The 26,156-nt window shown below is 39.3% G+C and overlaps 1 protein-coding gene across 1 annotated transcript in view; it reads left to right on the top strand.

Annotated features, from left to right (window-relative positions):
- Positions 1–6,320: 6,320 nt before the first annotated feature.
- LOC137946180 (replication factor C subunit 2) overlaps positions 6,321–26,156 on the top strand; it is a 38,425-nt gene continuing 18,589 nt past the window's right edge. The window contains exons 1-8 of the mRNA XM_068792391.1: positions 6,321–6,389; positions 6,500–6,578; positions 6,685–6,764; positions 14,742–14,864; positions 14,982–15,051; positions 15,161–15,234; positions 15,366–15,486; positions 15,582–15,644. Of these exons, the coding sequence (XP_068648492.1) occupies positions 6,346–6,389; positions 6,500–6,578; positions 6,685–6,764; positions 14,742–14,864; positions 14,982–15,051; positions 15,161–15,234; positions 15,366–15,486; positions 15,582–15,644 (654 nt within the window). The 5' untranslated portion in view covers positions 6,321–6,345. The remainder of the gene's footprint in view (positions 6,390–6,499; positions 6,579–6,684; positions 6,765–14,741; positions 14,865–14,981; positions 15,052–15,160; positions 15,235–15,365; positions 15,487–15,581; positions 15,645–26,156) is intronic.

Genomic DNA, 26,156 nt, shown 5'->3' with positions numbered 1-26,156 from the left:
CTAAATTACAACACCTCTATTTATAGTAGAGGAAAAGATAGATTCCTTATACAATTAGTTTTTCAATCTCCTAATTACATTCCAACTCTAACTCTCTAAGATAAGTCTATCAACACAATCTACTAGAAGACTAATATGAGTTGAACTAGAACTTTTTCTTCAATCACATAAATATAAAGGAGGAGGCCAACTCGTGGCCTTATCCTTGTGAGTGCCACATGATCTTCCAACTCATATTGATTAGGTTTTCAGCTCGTGGTATCTTTTTGGGTCCCACTTGCTCTTTAAGTCTTCTAACTCATTTCAGTTTGTGCTTCTTAACCCCTTAACTCGTGCTAGCTTGGGTGAGGACTCTTCTTGGTGTCCACGTCCTCATGGTGGGTCCCAACAGCTCATGCGCCATGGTGGGTCCCACATTGTAACACTCCCCCTCAAGCGGGGGGTGAGAAAACATCATAAATGCCCAGTTTGCTGCATATGGTAGACATAATCTGAGTGACTAGCTTGGTGAGAATATCTGTAACTTGACTTTGTGATGATATATGCCTTAGAGATAAAAAGCATGCTTGGAACTTTTCTCGTATAAAATGGCAATCCACTTCAATATGCTTTACTCTTTCATGGAAGACTAGATTTGAAGTAATGTGTATTACTGCTTGATTATCACAATAAGATCTATCAGAGCTTCTTTGTAGAATCCCTATTCAGTGATAAGAGATCTTATCCATAGGATTTCACTAATAGTTTGTGCTATGGCTCTTTATTATGCTTCTGCACTAGACCGTGCTACTTTATTTTGCTTCTGCACTAGACTGTGCTACTGCATTTTGCTTCTTGCTTTTCCATATAACCAAATTCCCTCCAACCATCGTACAAAATCCTGAAGTAGATTTTCTGTCATCCGGCCTAGTCTGCATCTGAGAATCCTTTGATGTTGAAGTGCCCTCTTCCTGGAGCTCCTTTCAGATATCGTAGTATCCATTCAAGTGTTGGCCAATGACTAAGTTGTGGCTTGTGCATCTATTGATTTACCACACTTACTGCATATGATATTGTTAGGGACTCAATAACATTGAGTCATCTACTTTACTTTTATTATTTATGTTGCTTTTAATTTCGAATTTTATTGATTTGTAATAAGACTTAAAGATAAAGGTAGAATTGGGTTTTGATAACCCTAACCTATGTTGATGTTAATTACCCTATTTAAAGGGTAAGGATGGATAAATAAAGGAAGTTTGGAATTAGCATAAACTAGGGTAATTTAGGTTCTTGCTAGGCTCCCTATTCTAGGGTTCTTGGTGTGAACTCTCTTGGTGGTTTGCTGCATCCATTGGGGAGTCTTTGAGGAGATCTTGGAAGGAAAAGGAAGAGGAATCACCCTTCTCTTCCAAGTTTCAAGAGCAATCTACCTCTGCCACGAACCAGCAGCAAGAGGGGGAGGTTTGCGTGAGCCTTTTCATCAAAGGAGGAGGCTTTTGAGTTGCTGGTTGGAGGAGATATTCAAGAGGTATTTCTGATTACCTCTTCCGTGTTTGGGAAGGTCTTCTCTGGTCTCTTTTACATATAAGAAGTAGATGCATGGTTTTAGGAATTTATACCTGTTGACGTGAGTTATAAAATAGGGGTTTCATATCTGAGTGGTTAAACATTCCTTTAACTTGCTGGTTGCATCTATAATTGAGAAAAGAAAACTCCTTTTCAATCCTAACGTAAGAGGAGAAGTAGAAGGGAGTTCTTTTCACAAAAACGTGTTAAGAAACCCTCAAACAGTGTTGGATTCTTATTCAACTCACCGAGTTACTAGATCCATGGCTAGGGACCATAACAACTTGGTATCAAAGCAGGGTAACCCGACAGAGAGAAGCACCAATGAATACTTTGAATTGCTTGAAAGAAAATTTGATATTGTCCTAGAGAGGTTCTCAAAAATTGATATCGATATGGAGACCTTGAAGGGAAGGATGGATAGCATGGAGAATGGACTAACTACTGGCAAAAAATTTGCTGCATTGGAGGAGAAGTTCACTCTCAGTTTGGAAACCTTGAAAGGAAGGATGGATAGCATGGAGACTGGTCTGAGCACTGGCAAGAACCCAATTCCGGGAGACCATTCGCAGATCAGAGGGGGAGATGAGTTTACTAGACACACGAGTTTCTCGGGTCAGCAAGGACCCTTCATTCCGGGGGGACACCTCAACCAGGGGGGAGGCACTGTACCCCTCGTTCTAGATCAAAGAAGAGGGGACCATTCGTATAACAGAAGGGGAGATGAATTTCCGAGGCACACGAGTTTCTCCGGACAGCAAGGACCCCTCATTCCGGGGTGACACTTCTACCGGGGGGATGCACTGTTCCGAGGTATACTAAAATGGAATTCCATACTTATAATGGGTCAGAATACCCTTTGATATGGTTGTATCGATGCGAAAAAAAATTTAGCCATCAGTGAGTCCCAACCTATGATCGAGTCAACGTAGTTGTTTTCCACTTACTAGGGGAAGCACAACTTTGCTATCAGCTAGTTGAGGTTGATAGCGAGGTGGTAGATTGGGATGAATTTAAGCGACTGTGCTCTCTCCGTTTTGGTCTTCCGGCTTACAGTAACCCTTTAGGAGATTTGGTTTAATTAAGCCACACTGGGGTCGTGGAGCAATATCAAAAATTGTTTCAGGAAAAATTAGCACGAGCCAGCAGTATGGTACAAGTGGATCAGCAAATTGCGCTGTTTACAACAGGACTGACTGAGGCGTTAAAGCTTGAGATGGAGCTTTATGCACCTATTGACTTATCCAGCGCTATGAATATAGCTCGTGCTTTAGAACTGCGACAGCAGGCACAGCACAGACGACCTCCATGGTCAGGGGAGCACAAATAGATTGGCGTCAACTAGCCACTTCATTTCTTATTTTGTTCTTGATTCCTTTTATTTAAAACACAATATTCAATGCTTAATTTTCCAAGAACAATCAGCCACCTCGTGGATCTAAAAAAATTCTCCAAAAAATAAAAAATCGGGTAGAGTTCTTCAAATAACTCGGTTAATGGAGAAACTTATCATAAAAGCTAAGTAATTAGATTTATGAAATCCAAAGGATAAAAAAACACTCATAATAGGCTCAAGAATAATTTTCTTCATTAGGAAATCTTGTTCCCACAAAGTTATAACCTTTTATGCAGAAAATTTCAACATAAACCGATTTTCAGCCAAGAACTTGCAAATCGACAAAACGGCCTTGGTAAACTTTTCTAATCCGAGATGCATAAATCTCAATAATTTTATAAGATGAAGAAAACAATAAAATCATCTCTGAACCATCTTCTAAAGATCCAAAAACCAATAGCATGAAGTAATAATAACAAAAATGAAAAACTTATCTCACAAACTTCAATCTTGCTTCACAAAGAGCCTTCTATAAGTAATTTTGATCATAGCTTCTTAGAGCATTATTTTGATGTGGGGATCCTCAATTTGATGCTTTGATACCATGTTGAATTTAGGACCCCGTGATTGAAACCTCAAACAAGATGAGAGAGGGAGAAGAAAAAAAGCAAAGAGAGAGAGAGAGAGAGAGAGAGAGAGAGCTCGGGTAGAGAGGATAAAAGAGAAAAGAGAGAATTTTTTTTTACGCTGGAGAGAGATTCTTCACGAATTGAGAATTGGAGAGCTTGATTAAACCCTTCAATCAATACCCCTATTTATACTATTTTCATTACATATTTAGAGATAAGATAAGATCTCTAATATCCCTAATTACATTAATCATGATTATCCAAATCTACATAAATCAAGTGAAGATAAATCAATTATATTAATTAAGGAAAATTGCCAAATCTTCAAACTTATGTGATAAGGATGCTAGCTTATGTGATGACTCATCATGCCACCTCACGTGATCATGGTGGGTCCCACCTTGTAACAACTCTCACTATTGCTCACTTCCCAGCTTTACAACACCTTGCCATTTTTATTTTTTTTTATAGATCTTCCAACTACAACCACACTTTTCCTTCTTTTTCTATCATACAACCTCTTATTCAACTTTCTGACTTTGGGGACTTCTCTTTCCTATATAATGGCACCATCTAATCTTCCCTTGGTAGACCTATTTTTCCTTAAAGCCATAGAATACCAAAATATTCTCTTGGTGGGTTAGAAATCATTATAGGGGGGGGGAGGTGAGGTGTGTTTAGTCCGCTATGAATTTGAATTGAAGTGAAGAATTAAATTGAACTTAAATGAATTGATACAATTTCAACTCATGTTTGGGTGTTAGTGTAGACGAGTTCAAGTGGCTAGAAAACAAATTCCAGTGTTAGTACCCCCAAATAAAAAGTCTGATATAAAGAAGAGAATTAATAACCTTTTATAATATACTTAAATAGAACATATACTTAAACATATAATTAACCAAAATAAACATGGTTACTACACATATAAGTGATTTAACGTGTAGTATTAGAATATATTAATATCTTAATTAATGAAAAACTATATTATATTACTTAATGATTATAGTTTATTATAAATTAAAACAATAATTACATGTGACTAGAATAAATTATACAAAATTAATAAAAAAATAAAAAATAACATAAGTGAATATAATAAATAAACTTAATGATTTAATTAATTATAGAAATTGGATAATTAAACCAATTAATGATTACAGTTTATTATAAATTAATATACTAATTACGTGTGACTAGAATAAATTATTTAAAATAAATAATTTTTTTAAAAATAACATAAACGAATATAATAAATAAATAAATTATTTTGTAATGACATAAGATATATTTTAACATTAAAAATCACTATTTTAATACAAAATAAAAAAAAATAAAAATAAAAATAAAAAAATAAATATATTAATTTATCAATAACATAATATATTTATTTACGTATTATTAATTAATAATATATTAACATAAAATGTAAATCTAGTGGTGTAAATTTTATTATAATTAAACTAATTCATGATTAAATTTTATTATAAATTAATATACTAATTACGTGTTATTAGAATAAATTTTCAAAAAGTGAAAAAAATAAAAAATAACATGTTGTCGTCGTCAAAGAGCCCTGCCGCGAAAGAGACCTTTGATTTTGGATTTCCCAGGCAGCTCCGAGACCTTCGAAACCGCCACAAAATTATGTTATGGCGTGAAGATCGACCTCACGGCAACAAATGTCCCTCCGTTGCTCTGCGCCGGTGAGGTTCCTGTCCCAATCCCTTCTCTGAAGCATCATAGACTCGGTAAGAACCCTAAAATCCTGCGAATCGCTGATGCCGATGGCAAAAACCCTATGCATTGCACAACGAGAGAGACAGGATGAATGAAGCTGGGGCGAACGGAGAAAGCAGAAAGCGAAAATGAGAGATGACGAGAGAAAGCAGAGAGAACGAAGATGAGAGGAAGAAATGGGGCGAAAAAAATCGTCGGGAGACGAAGACCGAGGAGAGGGAGAGGAGAATAGCGAATGAGGATAATTTTTTCCTTTCAGGTGGGGGGAAGAAGCAACGCGCATCGCGCGAGTAAAGTGGATGATTCGCAAAATAGGTAGGAATCAGCTTTCCCCCATTTTTGCCTGAGCGAATGAAATGGTGTAATCTCACTTCAATTCAATTCTTTCTATACTAACACCATAATTTGATGAACTAGGTAATGCGGGAGGAATTCATTCCACTTCATTGTGGACTAACCTCCCCATAAATAATGTCTTAAATATAGTGCAACCATGAACCATGTCAAATAGATATTGAATCAATCACAAAATAAAGCTCATATTACTTACAAAGTAAACCATACCCTATGTTTTTTGTTCATAGCAAAGCTGGGGAGGGAGGGAGGGGGTACCTCTCTCCATCTCTCTCTTTGCCTCATTGTATAGTTGTCGCACCTCTATTGGTGACAGAGGGGAGGCCCCCCTCCACCATGTAGAGCTTTGCAAACCGGCATGGATGCATATGCTCCTCCCCCTCCTTCATGCTACAACATTCCCCCCATCATGTTGACAACGGGGATAAAATAGGCCTACATGTGGCCTTCCTTATTTGTAATTTTCAGTAGGTTTAATATGTTAAAATAAAGGATATTAATTATCATATTAATTTTTAATATTTTATTATGGCACTATGAGTACGAGGATATACTTGTCTATTAAATTTAATTAAATTTAATTAAATTAAAGGAATACCATATCGAAGAGGTTTCGTTCGAGCATGGAGCCTATTTGGAAATTATTATTATTGTCTTTATTTGTTTTTGAAGCGAGATATATGGATTCTGAATTCTCTAGTGCAAGGAGCGGGAAAACGCGAGAGGAAGCGAAAGAAAATAATGGCGCCTGTAGTTCAGAGCTTTCAGCCCTGGGTGGAGAAATAGTAAGTCGATCCCTTCTTTCCTCACGAGAATTTGCTTTCATGCTCTGCAATCTCTTCTCTTCGATCGACAAGTCTCTGTTTTTCTGATGTTCCTCTGTTCATCGTCTCAGTCGTCCCAAACAGGTGAAAGATGTCGCTCACCAGGACGAGGTTGTCCGCGTCCTCACTAACACCCTTGAAACTTCCAATGTAATACGGAGTACCCTTCTCTATTCTCTCTCTCTCTTGTTTAACCAAGAATGAAATGGGCTCGATTGAATTGAACTGAATTTCTAGCATTTTACTAATTTTGTAGTGCCCTCACATGCTCTTCTATGGTCCTCCGGGAACAGGGAAGACCACCACAGCTCTTGCTATTGCACACCAATTATTTGGGTAAATTTTTAAGCGAGGGTTTATGATTTTTTTTATTCTTTTGATACCGTATATTAAAAAAAAAGGTACTTTGCTATGCTCTGTCTCTCTACGTATTGATGGTGATTTTTACTAGAAAAAAAACCTTTTATATTCAACAGGAACAGAAACCTGTAAAACCTACTATGCAGTCTTTCTGGTGGTAGATTTGATAATAACGTGAACTTTATTTCTGAAAAAAAATAAAAGTGTGAACTTTAGGAGCTTTCCAACTGGCTATCTGCTACCTGTCTTATTTTAAATGACTTGTTGGAGGAATTCTAGCATCTTTTTAAATTCAAAAGTAAAAGATCTCTAATGCAACCCATGTGTGTTTTTTTTTTTTTGAAAATTAAATGCAACCCATGTTTTATGAGACGTAACTCCTATTTTGTCTTCAAATGGAGATACGTTTGTCTCACTGATCTGCTTTTTGGGGGTGGGTAAACCTTATTGTTGTTTAGGTCCCTTATTCGATAGCATCACCTATCTATAAGTGAAAACAATAACTGCTGATATTCATATTGGTTGCCTCTGCTGTACCTCTAAGCAAGCTCTTTCAACACAACCTTTGTCAATGGGACCCTTGTCAAATTTTTCCTGAATTTTAACAACCTGTGTTAGGAACTGAGCTTAGTTTTCTCTCACTTGTTGGATTTGTGGTGATTTGGTGGCTATAAGAGAACAAAAAACAAAGGTTTTTGGAATCTAAGCTTATTTTCCTTTCGATGTACGTTCATTAAAATAAATCTAAGTGGTTACAGCTGCTGGGCCCCACATATGATGGACGTCCCTGTTAAAATTTTAATTCTGGCTAATTTCCCAAGATACCCCTTATATTGCCCAAAATACCCCTACTAACAAAATTATCCAAATTAAATTATAAATTCTATTTTACCTCCAATCAATAACAAAACTACCTAAGTTGCTAATATTATGTTATGCATTGTGGTTGATGGTTAATCCTCTCAACTCAAATATTCTAAGTATTTCACGAATTGGTTCATGAACCTTGTTAGAAAATATAACCAGGGGTATTTTTGTCATTTAACTACTTTAATGGAGTTATTTCTATATGTAGTCTTGTTCTATGTATTGAATTATGTCTATGGTTTAATTTTCATGTATATAAGATACATAGTTTGGGAGATATAAGCAGAAGAAGTATTATTGTGTAAGTAGGGTTATTCTTGTAATTTATTCAAACCCTTCTAATTTCTTCAAGAATTTTTGCTGCACGACCCCCAATGAGGTCTCTTTGGAGTTTCTCTCATGCTCTCTTTTCTCTCCCTCTTTTCACTCATCTCTTCTTCCAACACCTAAAACCCTAATTTTTACATGGTATCAAAGCAGTAGATCTCATCTGGGAGCATCTTCTTATAGTTTTCTATCGGATTTGTGGAGGACGATCTCCTAGAAGAAGGATTTATCAAGTTCTTCGGTTGCTAGTTGGTAAAAATTCAAGTTTTTCCTCTTTTTCTTTGCCATAACCCTAGGGTTATTGGTTTCTTGATCAGTGAGTGATTTCCTATGATTTAATTGCTCTAAGTGGGTTTCTCTTGAATATTTTTCGGTTGTGTCACCCAATCCTGGTATTGTGCCTGCATCATTCCTTATTAGGCTGACATCATCCCTAATTGAAGGGTAATCTATACTATTCTCCTGAAATTTGAAGCTTTGTATAGTGATTTGAAGTATTAAAGAGCACACATCCTAACTTTTGTCCTAACCCTAATTTAGCAAGGATGGGGCCCACATTGGTGATATATTGGATTTTTTTAGTATTTTAATTGATTATTTTGTGATTTATATATATATTAGGGCCGATTCAGGAGAAGTTTACACTTCATCGAGAGTAAATATAAGATATGATGGAAAAGACACAATTATGATTACATCTAAGAAATTGATAGGGTCTAATTATATTTGTTAAGTTGGGTCCAAGGCCTATCCCAAAATGACTAGTCAACTTAGAAAATCTCTTTCCCTACTAATTAACTCAAGATCTTTGTACTCACTAATCCATGTGGGGCTATTCCTTAACAATATTAATTAGGCGAAATCTATCAAAATTTATCTAAAGGCAAGAAAAAAGATAAAATTTATTAGAGATGATCCTCCGGTCCCTATAGATGATGATTGGGAGGCAGAGGACAACCAAGTTATGACTTGGATTGTCAATAGTTGTGATTCCACATTGAGAAATCAAGTGATGAATTGTGAGACAACAAAAGCTATGTGGGTGTCCTTAGAGTCTTTGTATGCTCAGGAAGGTAACCTTTATTGAGTTTATGAGCTATATATTGATTTCTTTGGGTTGAAAAAAAGAAATAAATCTATCACAAAATACTATAGTGCATTCTTGGGTATATGGCAGGAGATCAGTGTGTATCATCTATTCACTATGGATGAAAGGGAATTTAGGAAACAACAAAATCAGTTGCTGGTGGTAAAATTTCTTGATGGGTTAGGCACTGAATTTGATGGGATTAAAGCCTAAGTATTAGCTTCTGATGAGATTCCTACTCTCTCTACCACTTTCAATTGAATTATAAGGGCTGAGAAGACGATAATACCCAGAGCAGGTAAAGATGGCAAGATAATGGAAGTTATGACTCTTAATGCTTCAGACACTACATCGGCCCTCATAGACTCATCTAGAGGTTGCACAAGTACTGGCAAAGGTAGAGGTAGAGCGGGCTCCGGTCGAGGTAGAGGCTATGGTGATGATAAGTCAAAAAGAAAATGTGTTCATTGTGGATGAAGTAACCAATATTCTGACAAATGTTGGATTAAGTTTGGAAAATTAGCATGGGCTAACTCCACTATCCATGATAGTCGGAGTGGTACTTCCGACACTTCTACCTCTGTTACACCGGGAGCTCCAGATGAGTTGCAATAGTTGATACAACTGCAACAACAAATTGCACAACGTATGGCTTAGATCTATGTTGCCTCATTTTCTACATTTGTGGCTCATGCTTCCATCGTTGTTCCTACTCCTATTGGTGCCAGCTTAGGTATGTCAACTTTTCATATTCGCTCGTCACCATCCTGGGTTCTTGATTCAGGGGTACCAAGCATATGTCAGGTATATCGTCACTATTTTCTGATTTGAAGGAGTCCTTGTATATAAAGCACGTCAATCTAGCTGATGGGTCTACTTCTTCTGTTCAAGGAGTAGGCACTATCACTCCAACCTCCTTGTATCCTCAATCAACACTATTTGTCCCCAAATTTCCTTTAAAATTTGTTATTTGTCAGTCAGCTAGCCAAATCTATGAATTATTCTTTCACATTTTATCCTATTCACTGTGTATTTCAAGATCTCGTGATGAGGAAGACGCTACATTCTAGGAAGGAGTTTGCTTCTCTATCGGGCGTCTCCCTTCGAGAAAATTGGGGTTTGATAGCGCACATGGCGGGCCCCCGTAGGAATCCGGTTATGGCCACCTGGGATCCTCCCCCTTACGATTGCATCAAACTCAATTTTGATGGCAGTGCTTTAGGCAGTCCTGGGCCGGCTGGATCTGGTGGTGTTTTCAGAGACAGCAGTGGAGATCCTATTCTATCCTATGCAGGGCCGGTGGGTATTGCTGATTCAAATATTGCTGAAGTGAGTGCTCTTCTGTTCGGCCTCCAAATCTTGAAAGAATGGTTCCATGGCAAACTGATTATTGAAGGTAATTCAAAGACTGTCATCAACTGGTGTTCAAAAGAAAGCTCCTCTCTTTGGCACCACTGACCAATCATTGATTGTATTGCTGACATTGTGTCATCCATTCATTGTAAGTGGAACCTCGTTCCTAGATTAGCCAATTCTTTGGCTGATAAATTGGCAAAATTCAGAACCTCCTAGCAATCTCTCATTGTTTGGGAAGGCTTCCCCTTGTGTAATCTGCTCGTTTGAGCTCTCTTAATAAAATTCAGCATCGTTTAAAAAAAAATACATGGACAACCACCTCTCTAGGCATTATACTCAGCAAATTCTCCTCTACTATGGTACTTGCGATTAGGTCATCTGTCAACAGCAAAACCGATTTATCTTCCTAGAATTTCCTTCCATTTTTTCATTTCAGTGCAAGTCATGTCAATTGGGAAAACATCATAGAAGTTCATTTCCAGTCTCACCTCACTAGTCTAGCCGTCTTTTTGAGATTGTATACTCCGACATTTGGGGTCCTTGTCATGTGACTAGTCAGTTTGGTCATAGTACTTTATTTCTTTAATTGATAATTTTAGTATGTGCATTTGGATTTACCTCCTTTAGGGAGAAATCTAAGGTTTTTGATGTATTCAAACTTTTTTATAATAAAATAAAGAATCAGTTTGCTGTCTCACTCCATGTTTTGCATACTGACAATGACCTTGAGTTATTGAATCACAAATTTCATATTTTTTTGTTAAAGCCTAGGGATAATTCATCAAATGTTTTGTGTTTTCACTTCTTAGCAAAATGAAGTGGTTGAACATAAGAATTGTCATTTACTGGAAGCTGCTAGGACAATGATTATTCACATGAATGTGCCCAAGCTGCGATATCTATGGGATTCTCGAGGAGTCATTGTGATCACTCCTTTATAATGAAGATGCCATTCGGGATTGTGGTGTTACTAGTTTATGTTGATGATATTATTTTATCAGGGAGTGACAATTCTGGTGTAGAGGAAACTAAGTCCCATTTAGTTGCACATTTTCAAATCGAGGACTTGGAACCATTGAAATACTTCCTAGGCATTGAAGTGGCAAAAAGCAAAGAAAGAGTTGTCTTGACACAACGGAAATATATAACTGATATGTTACAAGAATATGGTTTGTTAGTGGCAAAGCTAGCTGATACTCTAATGGAAGTGGGACATGATCTCCATGATGATCAGAGTGTAAAGTTAAATGGTAGGACACTGTATTGGAGATTAGTGGGTAAACTCATATATGAAACAATTACTAGACATAATATCTCATTTGCAGTAAAGTGTAGTGGGTCAGTTTATGTAGCATCCACGCAAAATTCACATAGAAGTTGCACAATGAATTTTGAGGTATCTTAAAGGGGTGCCAGGAAAGGGTCTTTTTTTTAGACCCAATGGCCATATGAAAATTGAAGCTTTCTCTAAAGCGGATTATGCTGGTTCCAAACTAGACAGTATTTAACTGAGCGTTGATTCCCTTCTTGATTTTGATGATAACAAAATTTAATTGAGCTGACAAATGTAAATAAAGTATTTCAGATACTTTTCCTTCAAGAGACATCAATTTAAAGGTCTAAAGAATTGAATCGATACAAGCTTCTCAAATGCCTCAAGCTCCATAAAATGACAAAGAACTCTTGAAGAAGCACCCTCAGAAGATGAAGAAAAATCGAAGACTAGACTTTTAGGAATCACTGAGAAAAGTCAAAAACTCAGTCTATGTAAGTGAACAATCCATTTCTTCCAAAACTTGAGGTACAATGCAAATTTGGAGCCTTGGGACATATTTTGCATTCAAACATGGCTTTACAAATGCATACATATATTTCATATATCTTAGAACCACTTAGGATCATTAATTCCCATGCTTTAAGAATCCACATGTTGAATTGACACTGGAATGATCGATCAACCAGAAGGGCACATGCCAAAAATATAAAGCATGATCGATCAACCAAGGTTGATTGATCAGTCATCTAACACATGGCCAATCTATGCTATAAAGCATGATCAATCAGCCCATTTGGATTGATTGATCAATACTGTCCAGGAAAAACAAATTCATGTTGATTGATTGATTGACCTCAGAGACTGATCGATCATACAAAAATTTTCTAGTCATGAACATAAAGTATGATCGATCATAGCAAGGTTATTGATTGATCATACTTGCAATGCATTGCCAGTGGGAATTCTAATTGATTGATCATACCATATACATTGATCGATCAACTTAAAATGTTGAACCCAACGTGAAGATATTGATCGATCATACCATCGATTAATAAGTCACATTCATACAGAAAAATAACCGTTACACATGATTGATTGATCAACCACTTCATAAATTCAACTTTTTGTAAATAGGCAAAAAACGACTAGTTTGGCTTGGGGAACTTATAAATATCCCACCAAAACTCCCATTGAGATTTTAATGAGCTTTTATTGGTATATCCACCAGCATTTATTCTGATCCTTTTTAAAATTCTTCCTAAGTGCATTTTTGAGAAAGAGAGAGCCAAAACCTTACAAAATTGTACACTTCTTTCTCATACCATCTCCTTGCAAAATTGTACACTTCTTTCTCATACCATCTCTTTGCAAAATTGTACACTTTTTTCTCATTCCATTTCCTTGCATACACCATAGTCAAGCTCCTATATTCTACTTTGTGTTACAAAGGTTGGAAGCTTAGAACTCTCAAAGGATAAGGATTTCTCTTCAATTGACAAAGGTGTAAGTTTTACCTTTCTTTGTATTTTTCAATTTGAAATCGGTTCATCTAGAACCTTGTTAAATCTAGATAGAATGAGCCTTACTAGAGCTAGAGTTTAGCTATCTCTTGGGAAGATTATATTGTAAACTGTGTATTTGAGCATACACATGGCTTAAAAGAGACCCAAAATCTATTTTGTGTAATTCTAGCTAATAGAGCTAAATTAGTGGAATTTCTCAAGCATAGATTCTTGGGTGGTGAGGGGAACATCAATAACAAAGCATTTAGCGTCAATATTGTGGTGTGTGAATTTCTACGCTTTTATTTTGCATATTTACTTGATTTATTATTGCATGCATTAAGTTATTAAACTCGTAATTCCCAATTTACCCTCTTGAGAAGCAACTTGGGCCAACAGATAGGAAGTCAACCTCCAGTTATTGTGTTTACTTAGCAGGCAACCTGATTAGTTGGAAAAGTAAAAAACAAAATGTTGTCGTCTGATCTAGTGCCGAAATTGAATACATGGCAATGGCTCACACAGTGGGAGAGTTGACGTGAGTCAGATTCGTCTCATAGGAATTGGGTTTCTACCAGAGTGAACCGACGTGCATATATCTTCATTGCAAGCAATCTAGTCTTTCATGAGAGGACTAACATTTAAAAAAAAATGAGAGGACTAAATACATAGAAGTAAATTGTCACTTTATTCGGGATGTTGTGATGAAGAAAGAGGTAGCTACCCCATTTGTCCAATCTGGAGATTAGCTTGGAGATATCTTCACCAAGGCACTAGGCAAGTGAGAATTCTTATCCTTTTGTGGCAAGTTGGGACTTTTGGATATATATGCTCTAGCTTGAGGGGGAGTGTTAGAAAATATATCCAGGGGTAGTTTGGTCATTTCACTACTTAGGTGGAGTTATTTCAATATGTAATCTTGTTCTATGTATAGAATTTTGTCTATCGTTTAATTTTCATGTACATATGATACATAGTTTGAGAGATATTAGGAGAAGAAGTATTATTGTGTATGTAGCGGTATTTTTATAATTCTTCAAACCCTTTTTTATTAAATAGAGCAGGGGTCGTGGATGACTCCCAACGAGCTTGCTTTGGAGCTTCTCTCAAACTCTCTCTTCTCTCTCTCTCTTCTTCCATCTTCTCTTCTTCCAACACCTAAAACCCTAATTTTTACAAACCTTAACTGAAAGAAACCATTATTGCCAACCTATAAGCAAACTACAGTAATTAGCACAGCATTACTCTGAATAGAATATTTGTTATCTGATTGCATGTCTAACTATGGATTTACAATTGTCTTTTCTTGTTGCCTGCTCTTCCTTTGGTCTCCTTATTCTTTTTCATAGACAATGTTAGGCATGTCGTAGTTTAGTGCCCTGAGGTGTTTTGGATTGTTGCAGGCTGTTAAGTGTGTATATTCATTTGCATATTTTGCTATACTAGATGCTTATTAGGAATAAGATAATTTTTTTTTTGAATAGTAAGAATTATATTGTGGCCAAGTGCTTGCTTTTTATTCATTTTCTCTACAGTCCTGAACTCTATAAGTCGAGAGTACTGGAGCTAAATGCTAGTGATGATCGTGGAATAAATGTTGTACGAACTAAGATCAAGGATTTTGCTGCTGTTGCTGTTGGTTCTGGTGGCCGCCAGGGGTATACTTTTCTTTTTTACCCTGTGCACACAAATTCTGGAAGCATTTAAATGGCTTCATGACTGATTTTCGTGCAAAAATGATTTTTACTATGGCTGATTTTCACTGTAACTTCCAGAATTTATCCCTGTCCTCCTTTTAAGATTATTATACTGGACGAGGCTGATTCGATGACTGAAGATGCTCAGGTATACAAGCTATTTTGGGGCATCATTTGCTTCTGCAGTTTTTCCGCTCATTAACATTTACATTGTTTTAATTGGATATACATATGATACTATTGTAAGTGTTCAACAGAATGCTTTAAGACGTACAATGGAAACATACTCCAAAGTGACACGGTTCTTCTTCATTTGTAACTACATCAGCAGGTATGTTTTTTGTGTTTAGGGGGGGTTTGAAGTGTATCTTCTATTTGTCTTTTCAGTTGCCTCCTTTTAGTTTACCAAGAGAAGCTGTGGACTAGAATTGGATTTGACTTACTTGATCTCATCTTGTGAAGGATAATAGAGCCACTGGCTTCAAGATGTGCAAAGTTTAGATTCAAGCCTCTATCTGAAGAAATCATGAGTAGCCGCATCATACACATTTGCAAAGAAGAGGGCTTAAATGTGGATGCTGAGGTTTTTATTGGATAATTTTTAGTCTATTTTATGATTTATTATTTATGTGAAATCTCTTCAACTTCTTTGGATAAATTTACAATGTGTTAATGTAGGCTCTTACAACTTTAAGCTCTATTTCTCAAGGTGATCTCCGTCGAGCTATAACTTATTTGCAGGTACAATCATTTCAATTTTCATTTCTCTATTCTGTTTGGACTTGTCAGAGTTTCACACCGAGAGCTAGTTATGGTCTAATGTCATGAGACTGTGCTGGTCACTTAGATGAATGTTGTGTTATAAACTATCTGTGAAGTCACCTTGTTACCATGTACAATGAGGGGAACTATGTATTACTACCACAATGTCCAGCAAACGTAAGTCCTAAAATTTATCGGTTAACTTGTATTTAATTAAATGGTTGTAGTGATCTGGTGGTTTAGTGTGTATGAAGTTAAGCTAAATGAGTTTTTCCATGTAGTTAGCTACAAAATTTGGAGTAAACCCACAGTACCAAAAACAAGAAGGCCCTGAAGGTAAATTGTATAAGAGTGAGTTAGTGCCTTTGTGTGAAATATTTTCCATGGGAAATGGACTACCTTTGAGAAAAATCTATAAAAGAAAAAAATTCTGTTTGACTAATTTTTTAATGATTCATATATGGGAAACATCAAATTAAGAGTTTGGTGCCTATTGGGGAATTGAGTAGACAATATATTTCTAAGTGGACAAACAGTTTTGATGTAAGGTGGGATCTTATTGGTTCAATAATTGATAAATAAATAGTTCCCAAGGGTTTTTTAATTGAAAATCAAAGGAGTCAATTTGTTTACATGCTGTTTTTTTTTTTATTTGAGAGCATGTGTTGTTTGTTTGCTACGAATGTGGATGATATTCGTAAGAAAAAGAATCAAATTTAGGTGGCAAGGTTTTAAGATGGTCTTGGATCTGAATATGATGCCATATAGGCACAATTGTTTGCTAATGATGATGTGATCATACTTGAACAAGCTTTTAACCTAGTCATTTGGGCAAAAGGCTTAGTAGAACATAAAAGTGACAAGGTTACAAGACTCTGTGATGCAACTGCTCTCAAGCTCCACTCATCATTTAGTAAGTCTGAGGCCCGAGGTTGTGGGAGCAGTAATAGAGGTGGTGGTCCAGATTCCTCTATTTGAGGCTATGGTTGTAGTGATAGAGTGGATAGGAAGATATTCATTGTGGCAGAATAAATCACTTCTCTTATTAAATGTTGGGAGAAATTTGGCAGCATTGGCAAACTCCACTATGACAAGCAGAGGCACGACTTCTTATTCTGGTCCTAAGGAGGAGATTCAACAGTTATTTCAGAGGCATATAACTTTAAAGGCATTGTAGTCTTTGTAAACACCTTCTCATATCTATGAATACATCCTTAAGGCATGGGGTAGAGCATTCAAACCTCTTTCACTTGGCTCAAATTCGTTCTTACAACTCTCTTTTCCTCTTCTCTCTCCCTTGGTTTCTTCTCTCCTCTCTCCTAAGAGATAGAGTTCCTTTCCTTTCTCCTTCCCTTGAGATGTCTTGTGTTTATGTGTTGGCCTACAAATCAACGTTTCTCACCTTTCAAATATGGAAGAACTAATTGTGACCAACTCAAGTAATTTTGGCCATTCAGTCTCTCAGTATTTATTATAATAGTATTCCTTCCTTCTGAACTTATAGATCCTCTCAATGAAGTAAAAATTTCACTTGAATCAGCCATTATGATCCTAAACAGTCTCAAAAACAACACGCAAGTTAATCATTGAAGGTAACTCGAAGACTGTTATTAGTTGGTGTTCCAAAGACATCTCCCCCCCTTGGTGCCACTGGCCTATCATTGATAGTATTACTGACATTATATCTTCTACTCATTGTAATTGGAATCTCATTCCTAGATCAATCAACTCTTTGGCTGATAAATTGGCAAAATTCAGAACCTCCCAGCAATCTCTCATTGTTTGGGAAGGCTTCACTTCCCTCCTTTGTAAATTGCTCTTTTGAGCTTTGTCTTAATAAAAATCAGTATCGTTTCAAAAAAAAAAAAAAAAAAAAAAAAAAAAAAAAACAGCTTGCAAGTCAATGTCCAAAGGTGTTGTGGCCCCACCTTGCAGGGAAAAATTTGGGTTTTTGGAAATTGGAAGACCCAACTCACCCTAACACACAATTCTTGTTACTGTTACCTAACCCTGTGATGACACAGGCAGTCCAGCCCAATAACAGGCTGTTCGACAAGGAAAACAAAGAGAATTAAAGTAGAGAATTCTCTTTTAATGCATACTTCCAGGATTAAGCACTTAAGTACACAAATTCATACAACAAATCACAAATCAGGGCTGTAGCAAGAGTGATGCGTGACGGTGGGGATAAGGAGACTCGGAGAGCCGTTGGCACCTTGCGCGGAAGATGACGGCTAGCGACTTCAACGACAACTCAGATGATGATCTGGTGATGGTTTCTATAGGAAAGGGGATTGACAGGGTGGAAGATGATGCATCTTCCCCCCCATCTCGTGTCGACCTACTTGGAATGGTAGAGATGTCCGTCGATTCGAGAAGGGCGAAGCTAGTTCGGGGGTCCTTTGTCTTGATGTCTCGGTTTGGGGTCGCGGGACGGGAAAAGAGGGTTATTTCGAAGCACAACAACACATTGACGGCTACAGAGGAACCAATCAGGATGAAGAAAGCGACGGAAGTGGTTGGAAGATAGTTCAAGCTAGGAAAACTGACAGAAGAACAAGAAATGGGTCATCAGAAATGTTGTCTACAATCGGTGACTTGACCTTATCGATCGTTGCACTTGGGATCACACAAGACCTTTGATTTGAATCACCATCTGCAATGCTGGGAAACGAGCTTTTGTTTCCTTCCCGGCAATTGAATGTTCGACTTTCCTTAGAGAGTTTGACGTTGTTATCTCTGATGGAGGACTTAGAACACGGTCCAAGGAGCTTCAAATTGGCAAGATAACTTTCCGTTGTTCCGTCTTTTGCTACTAGGAACGATGGGAATGCAAAATAGTTCAGAGTCCTGGAGAGCTGCTATTGGCTACGGTCTATATCTCAGAATAGGTGGGATCCTTTGGTGGGTTGGCATTTTGGGTGGCACTCAAGGACTATATTCCAACCGATCAGAACCTCCTGGCAACATCGTCTCCATCTAAATAGCACGTGACCATATCTAGACCAGGGCACTTTTCGCCATTATCAACCCTTGCCGCCATTCCAAACATTGCTCTACCACCTCCCAACCCTTTCTTCACTGTCATCTCTGTCCCTGGAGGTCTATCGCTGCCCCCCTCCCCCCCGAGTCTTTGTCGGGTGGGATATTACTTCGTGCAAATGATGCATTGGCCACCATGATTGACCCCAATTGGAACTTTACTAGCCTCACAAGCTGGTTTAGTGCACGACTTCAACTGGAATATCTTCCAAAGGTCTCCTACCTTGGTTCTCTAGTATGGCTAATCTCCTTCCTCTCCAGCTATCCTACTGTGAGGCACCTCTTGCCAGATTCACAGATTGGGATCCATCGATTCCTAACACCCAATATATACAATGGATTTCGATTTGGAGCATCCCAGTTGAACTTTGGTTGGATGACACTCTTCATCGGATTGTAACTTCATTCGGAAGCCTTCTCTTTCAGGCACCGAAATCTGCCTTGTTGTCTCGCATGGACGTGGCGAGACTCTTTATCTTCTCGAAGCAGCATTGGATTGGGTTCCATTATCATAGGCTTTCGGTTGGTGAGGAATGTTTTTGGACAAAGGTTGTCTTCGATGATTTCTCCACTGTCAACGGCGCCGACCACTGGTAGGGGGAACAAAGTCCCTCACTACAGCAATTCTCCCTACTGACTCAGACTGATCGAATCATTGCCAGACCGAGTCATGTTCCTCAATCCGGTGTTGGGCCACCTAGCCCTGTCACTGACGGTGCTTTCAATTTTCCATCAGATCCACCCTTCCTCCTCTCCTTCATTGAGTCAAGCTTCCTACCACAACCTACCACCACTAGCACCACTACTCCCCCTCATAGACCCTCATCGACTCCACCTCTCCGTCCTAACCCCCCTAGTACTTTGACCTTCTCCTTTCCTACAAACATTAATTACTCCCTTCATCTCAGTATTGGACAACACCACTCCTCACAATTGCCAACTCCCAACCACCTAGAAACTCCCCCTTTAGACATGTAGTTACCTCAGGCCCCCTGAAGTGCCCTATCGGACACTTCCCGCAGCCCTATAAACACCCCCCTTGGCTCAAACACTCATCACCCCTCATCCAGTCCCTGTCCTCCCACATAAATTCCCACCTTGTCCTCCTCTCCAGCTCGGCCTCACCCTGACCATGATCTTTTGGACTCAAGAGTCTACCATTGAAACATTTACTCAGCAGGCTACTATAGTCCCCAACACGAGTCATCTGGGGAGATCGTCCACCCCTACTCTGGCCACCTATTAGAGGCGTCGTCGAGCTCCTGATCAAGCATCCCTGCAAGGGGAATCTATTGGCCGTCAATCTAGTCGGCCTGATCACTCCCTAGAGCACACTCAACTTCCTCCTCTGAATGCTCGTTCGGACTAGTTTATTGCTGCCCTTCAAACAGAGGCACTGTTACGATGATGATTCCTGGCAACATATGATGAATCTTGCCAGACTTATGGGAGTCGTCTACAAAGGCTTTCTGCCTAGTGATGAGAGTACAAGAGTTTGTAAACCACCCCAGAAATGATTGTGGTTTCTTAGAACATTCGAGTAGTTGGTTCGCCTACGAAGCGTGCTGTAATTAGCCATTTTCTTGCTTCTTGTAAGCCCTCAATTGTTATCCGTCAAGAAACTATATGTCAGAGTATGACTGCCACCATTGCTTGTGAAATTTGGCCTTGTCCTACTTTGGATTGGTGTGCCATTGATGCGGTGGGCCACTTGGGTGGTTTGGTTATCTGGAATTCCAGCAATGTGGACCTTGACCTCTGCCTTGGCCAGTTTTCTATTGGGCTGTCGTTTCATGATTGTTGCTCGCATGGCATTTGGAGGCTGGCTGGGGTCTACGGCCCTACCAGATATCGTCTGGGAGAAGATACATGATCTTCTCCAGCTCTGGTCAATGCCTTGGCTAATTCGGGGGATTTCAACACAATCAGATTTTGTAACGAGAAATCCCTACCAACCACCCGTATCTCTTCTTCCATGAGTCTCTTTGCAGATTTCATTAGAAGTTGTGAACTTGTGGAGATTTTGATGTCAGGAAAGACCTGCACTTGGTCGAATGGGCAGAGGAAACCCATACTCTCAAAACTTGATTTGTTTCTTGCAAGTAAAAATTGGCTTCAATTTTATGGCAATGCATTGGGCAAGGTTCCTAATCGCGTGGGATTTGATCGTTAGCCAATCCTCCTGTCCACCTCTTTTGGAAGATGGGGATTGGCTCCATTCCGTTGTGAAAACTCATGGTTGTTGGATGTTGATTTTGATTGCCTTTTGGCATAGTGGTGGTCAAGTTTTAATGTTGATGGTAGATCTGACTGGTTCCTCCCTTAGAAGTTGAAACTCCTCGAAGTCAAATTGAAACTTGGGCTTCTAATCTCATCTCCTTTCTCCGTGCTGAGAAAGACTCCCTCCTTTCCCAAATCGATATCTTGGACCAGATTGAAGAACAAAGGTACCTCTCGAATGCTGAATTTTCTTCCCGAATTGACTTTTAGATCCGCCTTCAAGCTATTCTTTACTTGGAGAAAGTGTGGTGGCAGCAGCAGTGTGCCCGTTTCCGTTGGTTGATGGAAGGGGATGCCAACATGAAATTTTTTCTTGTCGTTGCTTAGGCGAGGCGGAGGACTAACCTAGTTACCTTATTATGCATTGACAATGAGGTTACCTCGGATAGATCCTCCATTACTGATGCTTTGATCAAGGTTTATGCAAATCTTTAAATTGAGGAGTGCCCATGTAGACCAAGATTATAACACCTCCACTTTGCCAAAATCTCTGCTGCTGTTGCTTTCTTTCTAGAGCTTCATTTCTCTAATATGGAGATTGAGAAGGCTTTTTTGGGGCATGTGACTGTGCGCTTGTCCCCAATGGCTTTAATGGTGACTTCTACTGTAGGGCTTGGCCCTCTATTAAGCAGGACATTACTGATATGGTTTGGGGCTTTTACAGAGAGGGCATTACATTCCAGAGCATGGGGGCATCCTTTATTGCCTTGGTCCCGAAGAAGGCTAATGTTGAGCAGCCAGGTGACTTTTTCCCCCATTAGTCTTATCTCCAGTTCTTAGAAAATTATTTCTTGGCTCCTGGCTCGTCCTCTGAAGACCTTCTTTCCATTGGTCATTCATCATGGTCAAGGTGCCTTCCTTAGGGGAAGAAATATTCTGGACTCCTCCATGGCGGCGCATGAGTTTTTTTATCACTACCGTTCTAGCACCCCTCATTCTTCTTTGAAGCTGGATCTTGAGAACGCATTTGACAAGGTTAATTGGGATCTCCTGAATGATCTATTGGGTCGAATGGGGTTTGGTGACCAATGGCCGCTTTGGATTAGGAGCTGCATCTATTCGGCCTCCTTTTCCTTCCTTATTAATGGGACTGTTTGCGGATTCTTTAAGGGGACTCGGTGAATATGACTGGGAGATCTGCTATCCCCTCTTTTATTCAATATCGTGGCCGAGCTCCTCTTTTCTATGATCGACAGGGCTAAGGAGGTTGGAGCTGATGAGCAACATTGATGCGTTTGACGTTCCCCTCCTTCAATATGCGGATGATACTCTTATATTTGGGGTTGGATCCCTAGATTATATTATGAAGATCAAGGCTTTGCTGGGATTATTTGAAATTGCTTTGGGTCAGAAAGTCAACTGGTAGAAAACCATTACTATTGGGGTTTAACATCAACCCGGAGGACCTTCGATCCATGGCCGATCTATTGTGATGTTCTCTTTCTTCCCTTTCGGCCATGTACCTCGGTCTCCCCCTTTTTACCTCTCGTATCAACAAGGAACTTTAGAACGCGGTTATTGAGAGGTTGGAGTCTCGGTTGACTTGGAGGGGTTGTCTCCTTTCAAAGGCTGAAAGACTTATTCTTCTCAAATCCTGTTTGGTTGGTATCCCTAATTATTTTCTCTCATTCATGCATTGTCTTGCTTCGATTTGCCAACAAATTGATAGATTGATGAGAAAATTTCTTTGGCGTGGTACTTCTTCGGACTTTAAATATCATCTAGTGGGATGGTAGGATGCATGCACTTCCAAATCTAGGGGAGGTTTGGGGTTTTGGCTCACCAAAGATATGAACATGGCCCTCCTCAAGTGGATATGAAAATTTAACACTGTTGGCAATAACCTTTGGAGACCGATGGTGACTTTCAAGCTAAACTAGCAGGTGCTTTGGTGGACCTCGGGAGGAAGGAGATATGCCCTTTCTCCTATCTGGAGAGCTATCTACCCCCTTCTTCCATCATTTTGTTCGGGCATTCAATTCCACGTTGGTAACGATCGCTCGATTCGCTTTTGGGAGGATTGATGGGTTAGTTTTGGGTCACTGAAGACTTCCTTCAATAATGTTTGACAGGTCTCTACTCAGTGTTGTTTCTCAGTTGTTGATGCTTGGGGATCACGTGCTTGGAAATTTTGCCTCCGCCGTGGTCTTGATGATGTGGATGCCCTTCTTGCTTCTTGTCTTTTGGACGTGATCTCCTCCTAAAGATACCTTGGCTGACTTGATGGTTTGGTGGCCGGAGGCTAGTGGTGTGTTTTCTGTCTCCTTCGCCTACTCCCTCATCAAGGGATGAACTTCGACGCCCCTTAATCACGACGTGGTTCTTATCTGGTGCTTAAGCGCCCCCTCGAAGGTTAAATTCTTCCCGTGGAATGCCGGGCTTAATGAAATTCTCATTGCTGACAACCTTCATCGCTGTGGTAATCATTGTGTGTGCTCTTCTTGCCCTCTTTGTGGCCTTGATGAAGAGACTATCAACTCCTAGTTTCTTGCCCCTTCTCTTGGTCAGTTTGGATGAGCATTTTCAGTCGGATTGGCCTTCAATTATGTATGGCGAGAGACCTCCTCTGGTCGGCCGTATGCTTCTTAGGGTTTCTTTCCCCAAACTGGGTAGGATGATCATTTCTGCTTGTGTTGCCTTCAATCCCTGGGGTATATGGAAGGAGCACAATAATAGGCGCTTCAACGCCAAACATCTCTTCCAGGATCGGGTCACCTCCTCCATCATTGGCCTCATTTCCTTATGGCTTCATTCCAGAAAGGAGTTTTCCTCTCTATCGGGGCACTCTCGGGGACAATTGGAGTGCCATTGCTCAGATGGGCTCCTCGACGAAACCTCCCTCTATGTAGGAATTGCAGCCTCCTCACCAGGCTTCACCAAGATGAATTTCGATGGTAGCTCCCTCGGCAATCCCTGCATGGCGGGCTTTGGTGGTATCTTTCATGATTCTGTTGGCAACTCATGTCCTATTCTAGGCCTATGGGTATTTCAGATTCCACTTCTGCCGAGCTTCAGACCCGCCTCAAAGGTCTCACCATTTTCCGCGACAATCTCTCTTGTCCGCTCCATATTGAGGGAGACTATGCGGTGATTGTTGGATGGTTCTCCTCTCCCTCCTCTCCGCCGTGGTGTTATTGAGATGTTTATTGCTCTGTTTTAGACATTCTCCCCCACATTAATTGTATTTGGTCCCATGTTCCCAGATTTGCCAATTCTATAGTGATGCTTTTGCTAAGTAGGGAGCTTCCCTCCAATCCCTTGTTGTAAGGGGTGTACTACCCTAGTTTGTTGTTTTGTTTCTTTGGTTAATAAAATTATCACTTTCTCAAAATAAAAAATAAAAAATCACAAATCAGGGCTAATGCAGGCGAACTAGGAGATGATACAGGCAAACTAGGAGATGATACAGGCAAACTAGGACAGTGCTGTGTTCGCATAGTCTAAAAAAGTGATCTTTACACTCAACAACCAGTTATAGGCCAGCAAGTAGTTCAGAACCACTCAGCAGACCGTAGAAGCCATCAATCCTAGGGTTATAGCAGGATATGAAGGAAAAAGTTCAGATTTTTACCAACCAGTCAAGGTAGATTTTAGGAAATCCTCTTTTCTAAAGTTCCAGGCTTTGTTGAAAGGTCTGGAGAGAGCTAGAAGACTTTAACTAGGACCTACCGCTTTGATAGATAAAAGTAAGAAATTAGAGTTCTGGTGACTTTGTGTGGGGATTGAGTTTGACCCCCAAGGCTTTTATAGAGTCCTGAAATACAATTACAAAAATGCCCCTACTCACTTAAAAACACTTAAAACCCTAATATCTCCCTACATACTTATTCAAATTACATGAAACTTGAACTAGAGATAACACGGAACACAAAATAGGATAGTGTAGCTTCTGGACTTTGTTGGAAGCATAAAATGACAAAATTGCTCTTTAGTAGATTTTCTAACATAACACTTCTTTGGCACAAATTTTTTCTCTCCTCATTCTGTTAAATGCATATTCCGTGCATACTTTCGGTTGCGAAAAGGATACTAATGTTTCGATCCTCAAACTCAAAAGTCCTATGTGTCAGCTGATGTTACCTTTTTTGAGTCAGTGCCATATTTCTACAACCGCCAGCTAGTCCATCCACTGATTATTGATGGCTAGGAAAGAAATTTACTTGAAGAACATGTGACTCCTACTTCTCCCGCGTTCCTTCATCTAACATGGATCTAGGTCCTTCAATCACTGATGTGCCACAAAACTTCCATATCCATTTAAGAAGTAAAGCTTTGTTCATTTCTTTTGATTTTCGAATCCCTAATCCACCCAATCTCTTAGGTAGACATACTTTATCTCATCTGACCAAGTGATATTTGAAAGAATCACTTGATCCTCTCCAGAGGAATCTTCTTTTCATTTTATCCATGGCTTTGCATACAGAAGATGGGCAAGGCATAAAGGATAAAACATAGTTTGGGATGCCAGCAATACATGACTTAAGGAGGATTAGTCTGCCGGCCTTGCTGAGCAGGCGTCCCTTCCAAGTTGCTAATCGAGATTCAATCTTTTCGACCACTGGGTTCCATAAACTTTGGGAGATACGCCCATGAAAGAGTGGGAGGTCAAGATACTTTGCTGGAAGAGTAGTCGTAGAGTAACCAAATAAATTTGCATCTCTGCAAGATTCTTCGGGCTCACATTAAATCCTATGAGAGAGGTCTTCCCGCAATTAACTTTTTGCCCAGATGCTATTTCAAAAAGCCCCAATACTGCTTTTATCCTCTTTGCACTATCCATATCACCGATTCCAAAAATAATAGTATCATCTGCATATTGCAAAATTGGTATATTAAATGCCTGGTGGGGGCTTGTTGGGGAGAGCCATCCAAGGTCAACCGCCGAATAAAACATAGGAGAGAAGAATTCTGGTACTATGTTGAATAGGAGTGGAGAGAGAGGGTCACCTTGCCTAATTCCCCTGGTTCCTTTAAAATATCCACATACCGAACCGTTGAGGATCAGGGAGTAGCCTAAGCCTATGATATGTGACAATCAAGTAGCTGTTTACATTGCAAGCAATCTGGTCTTCCATGAACACATTAAACACATTGAAGTAGATTGTCACTTATAAGAGATGCAGTTATGCATGTTATTATATCTACACCTCATGTGAGAACATTAGAGCA

Source organism: Aristolochia californica, unplaced genomic scaffold (assembly GCF_029961685.1).
Source record: "Aristolochia californica isolate CCGP_79_NKW_82.1479 unplaced genomic scaffold, dmAriCali1.0.hap1 SCAF_12, whole genome shotgun sequence".
Taxonomy (NCBI): domain Eukaryota; kingdom Viridiplantae; phylum Streptophyta; class Magnoliopsida; order Piperales; family Aristolochiaceae; genus Aristolochia; species Aristolochia californica.
This window is presented reverse-complemented; position numbering and strand designations above follow the sequence as displayed.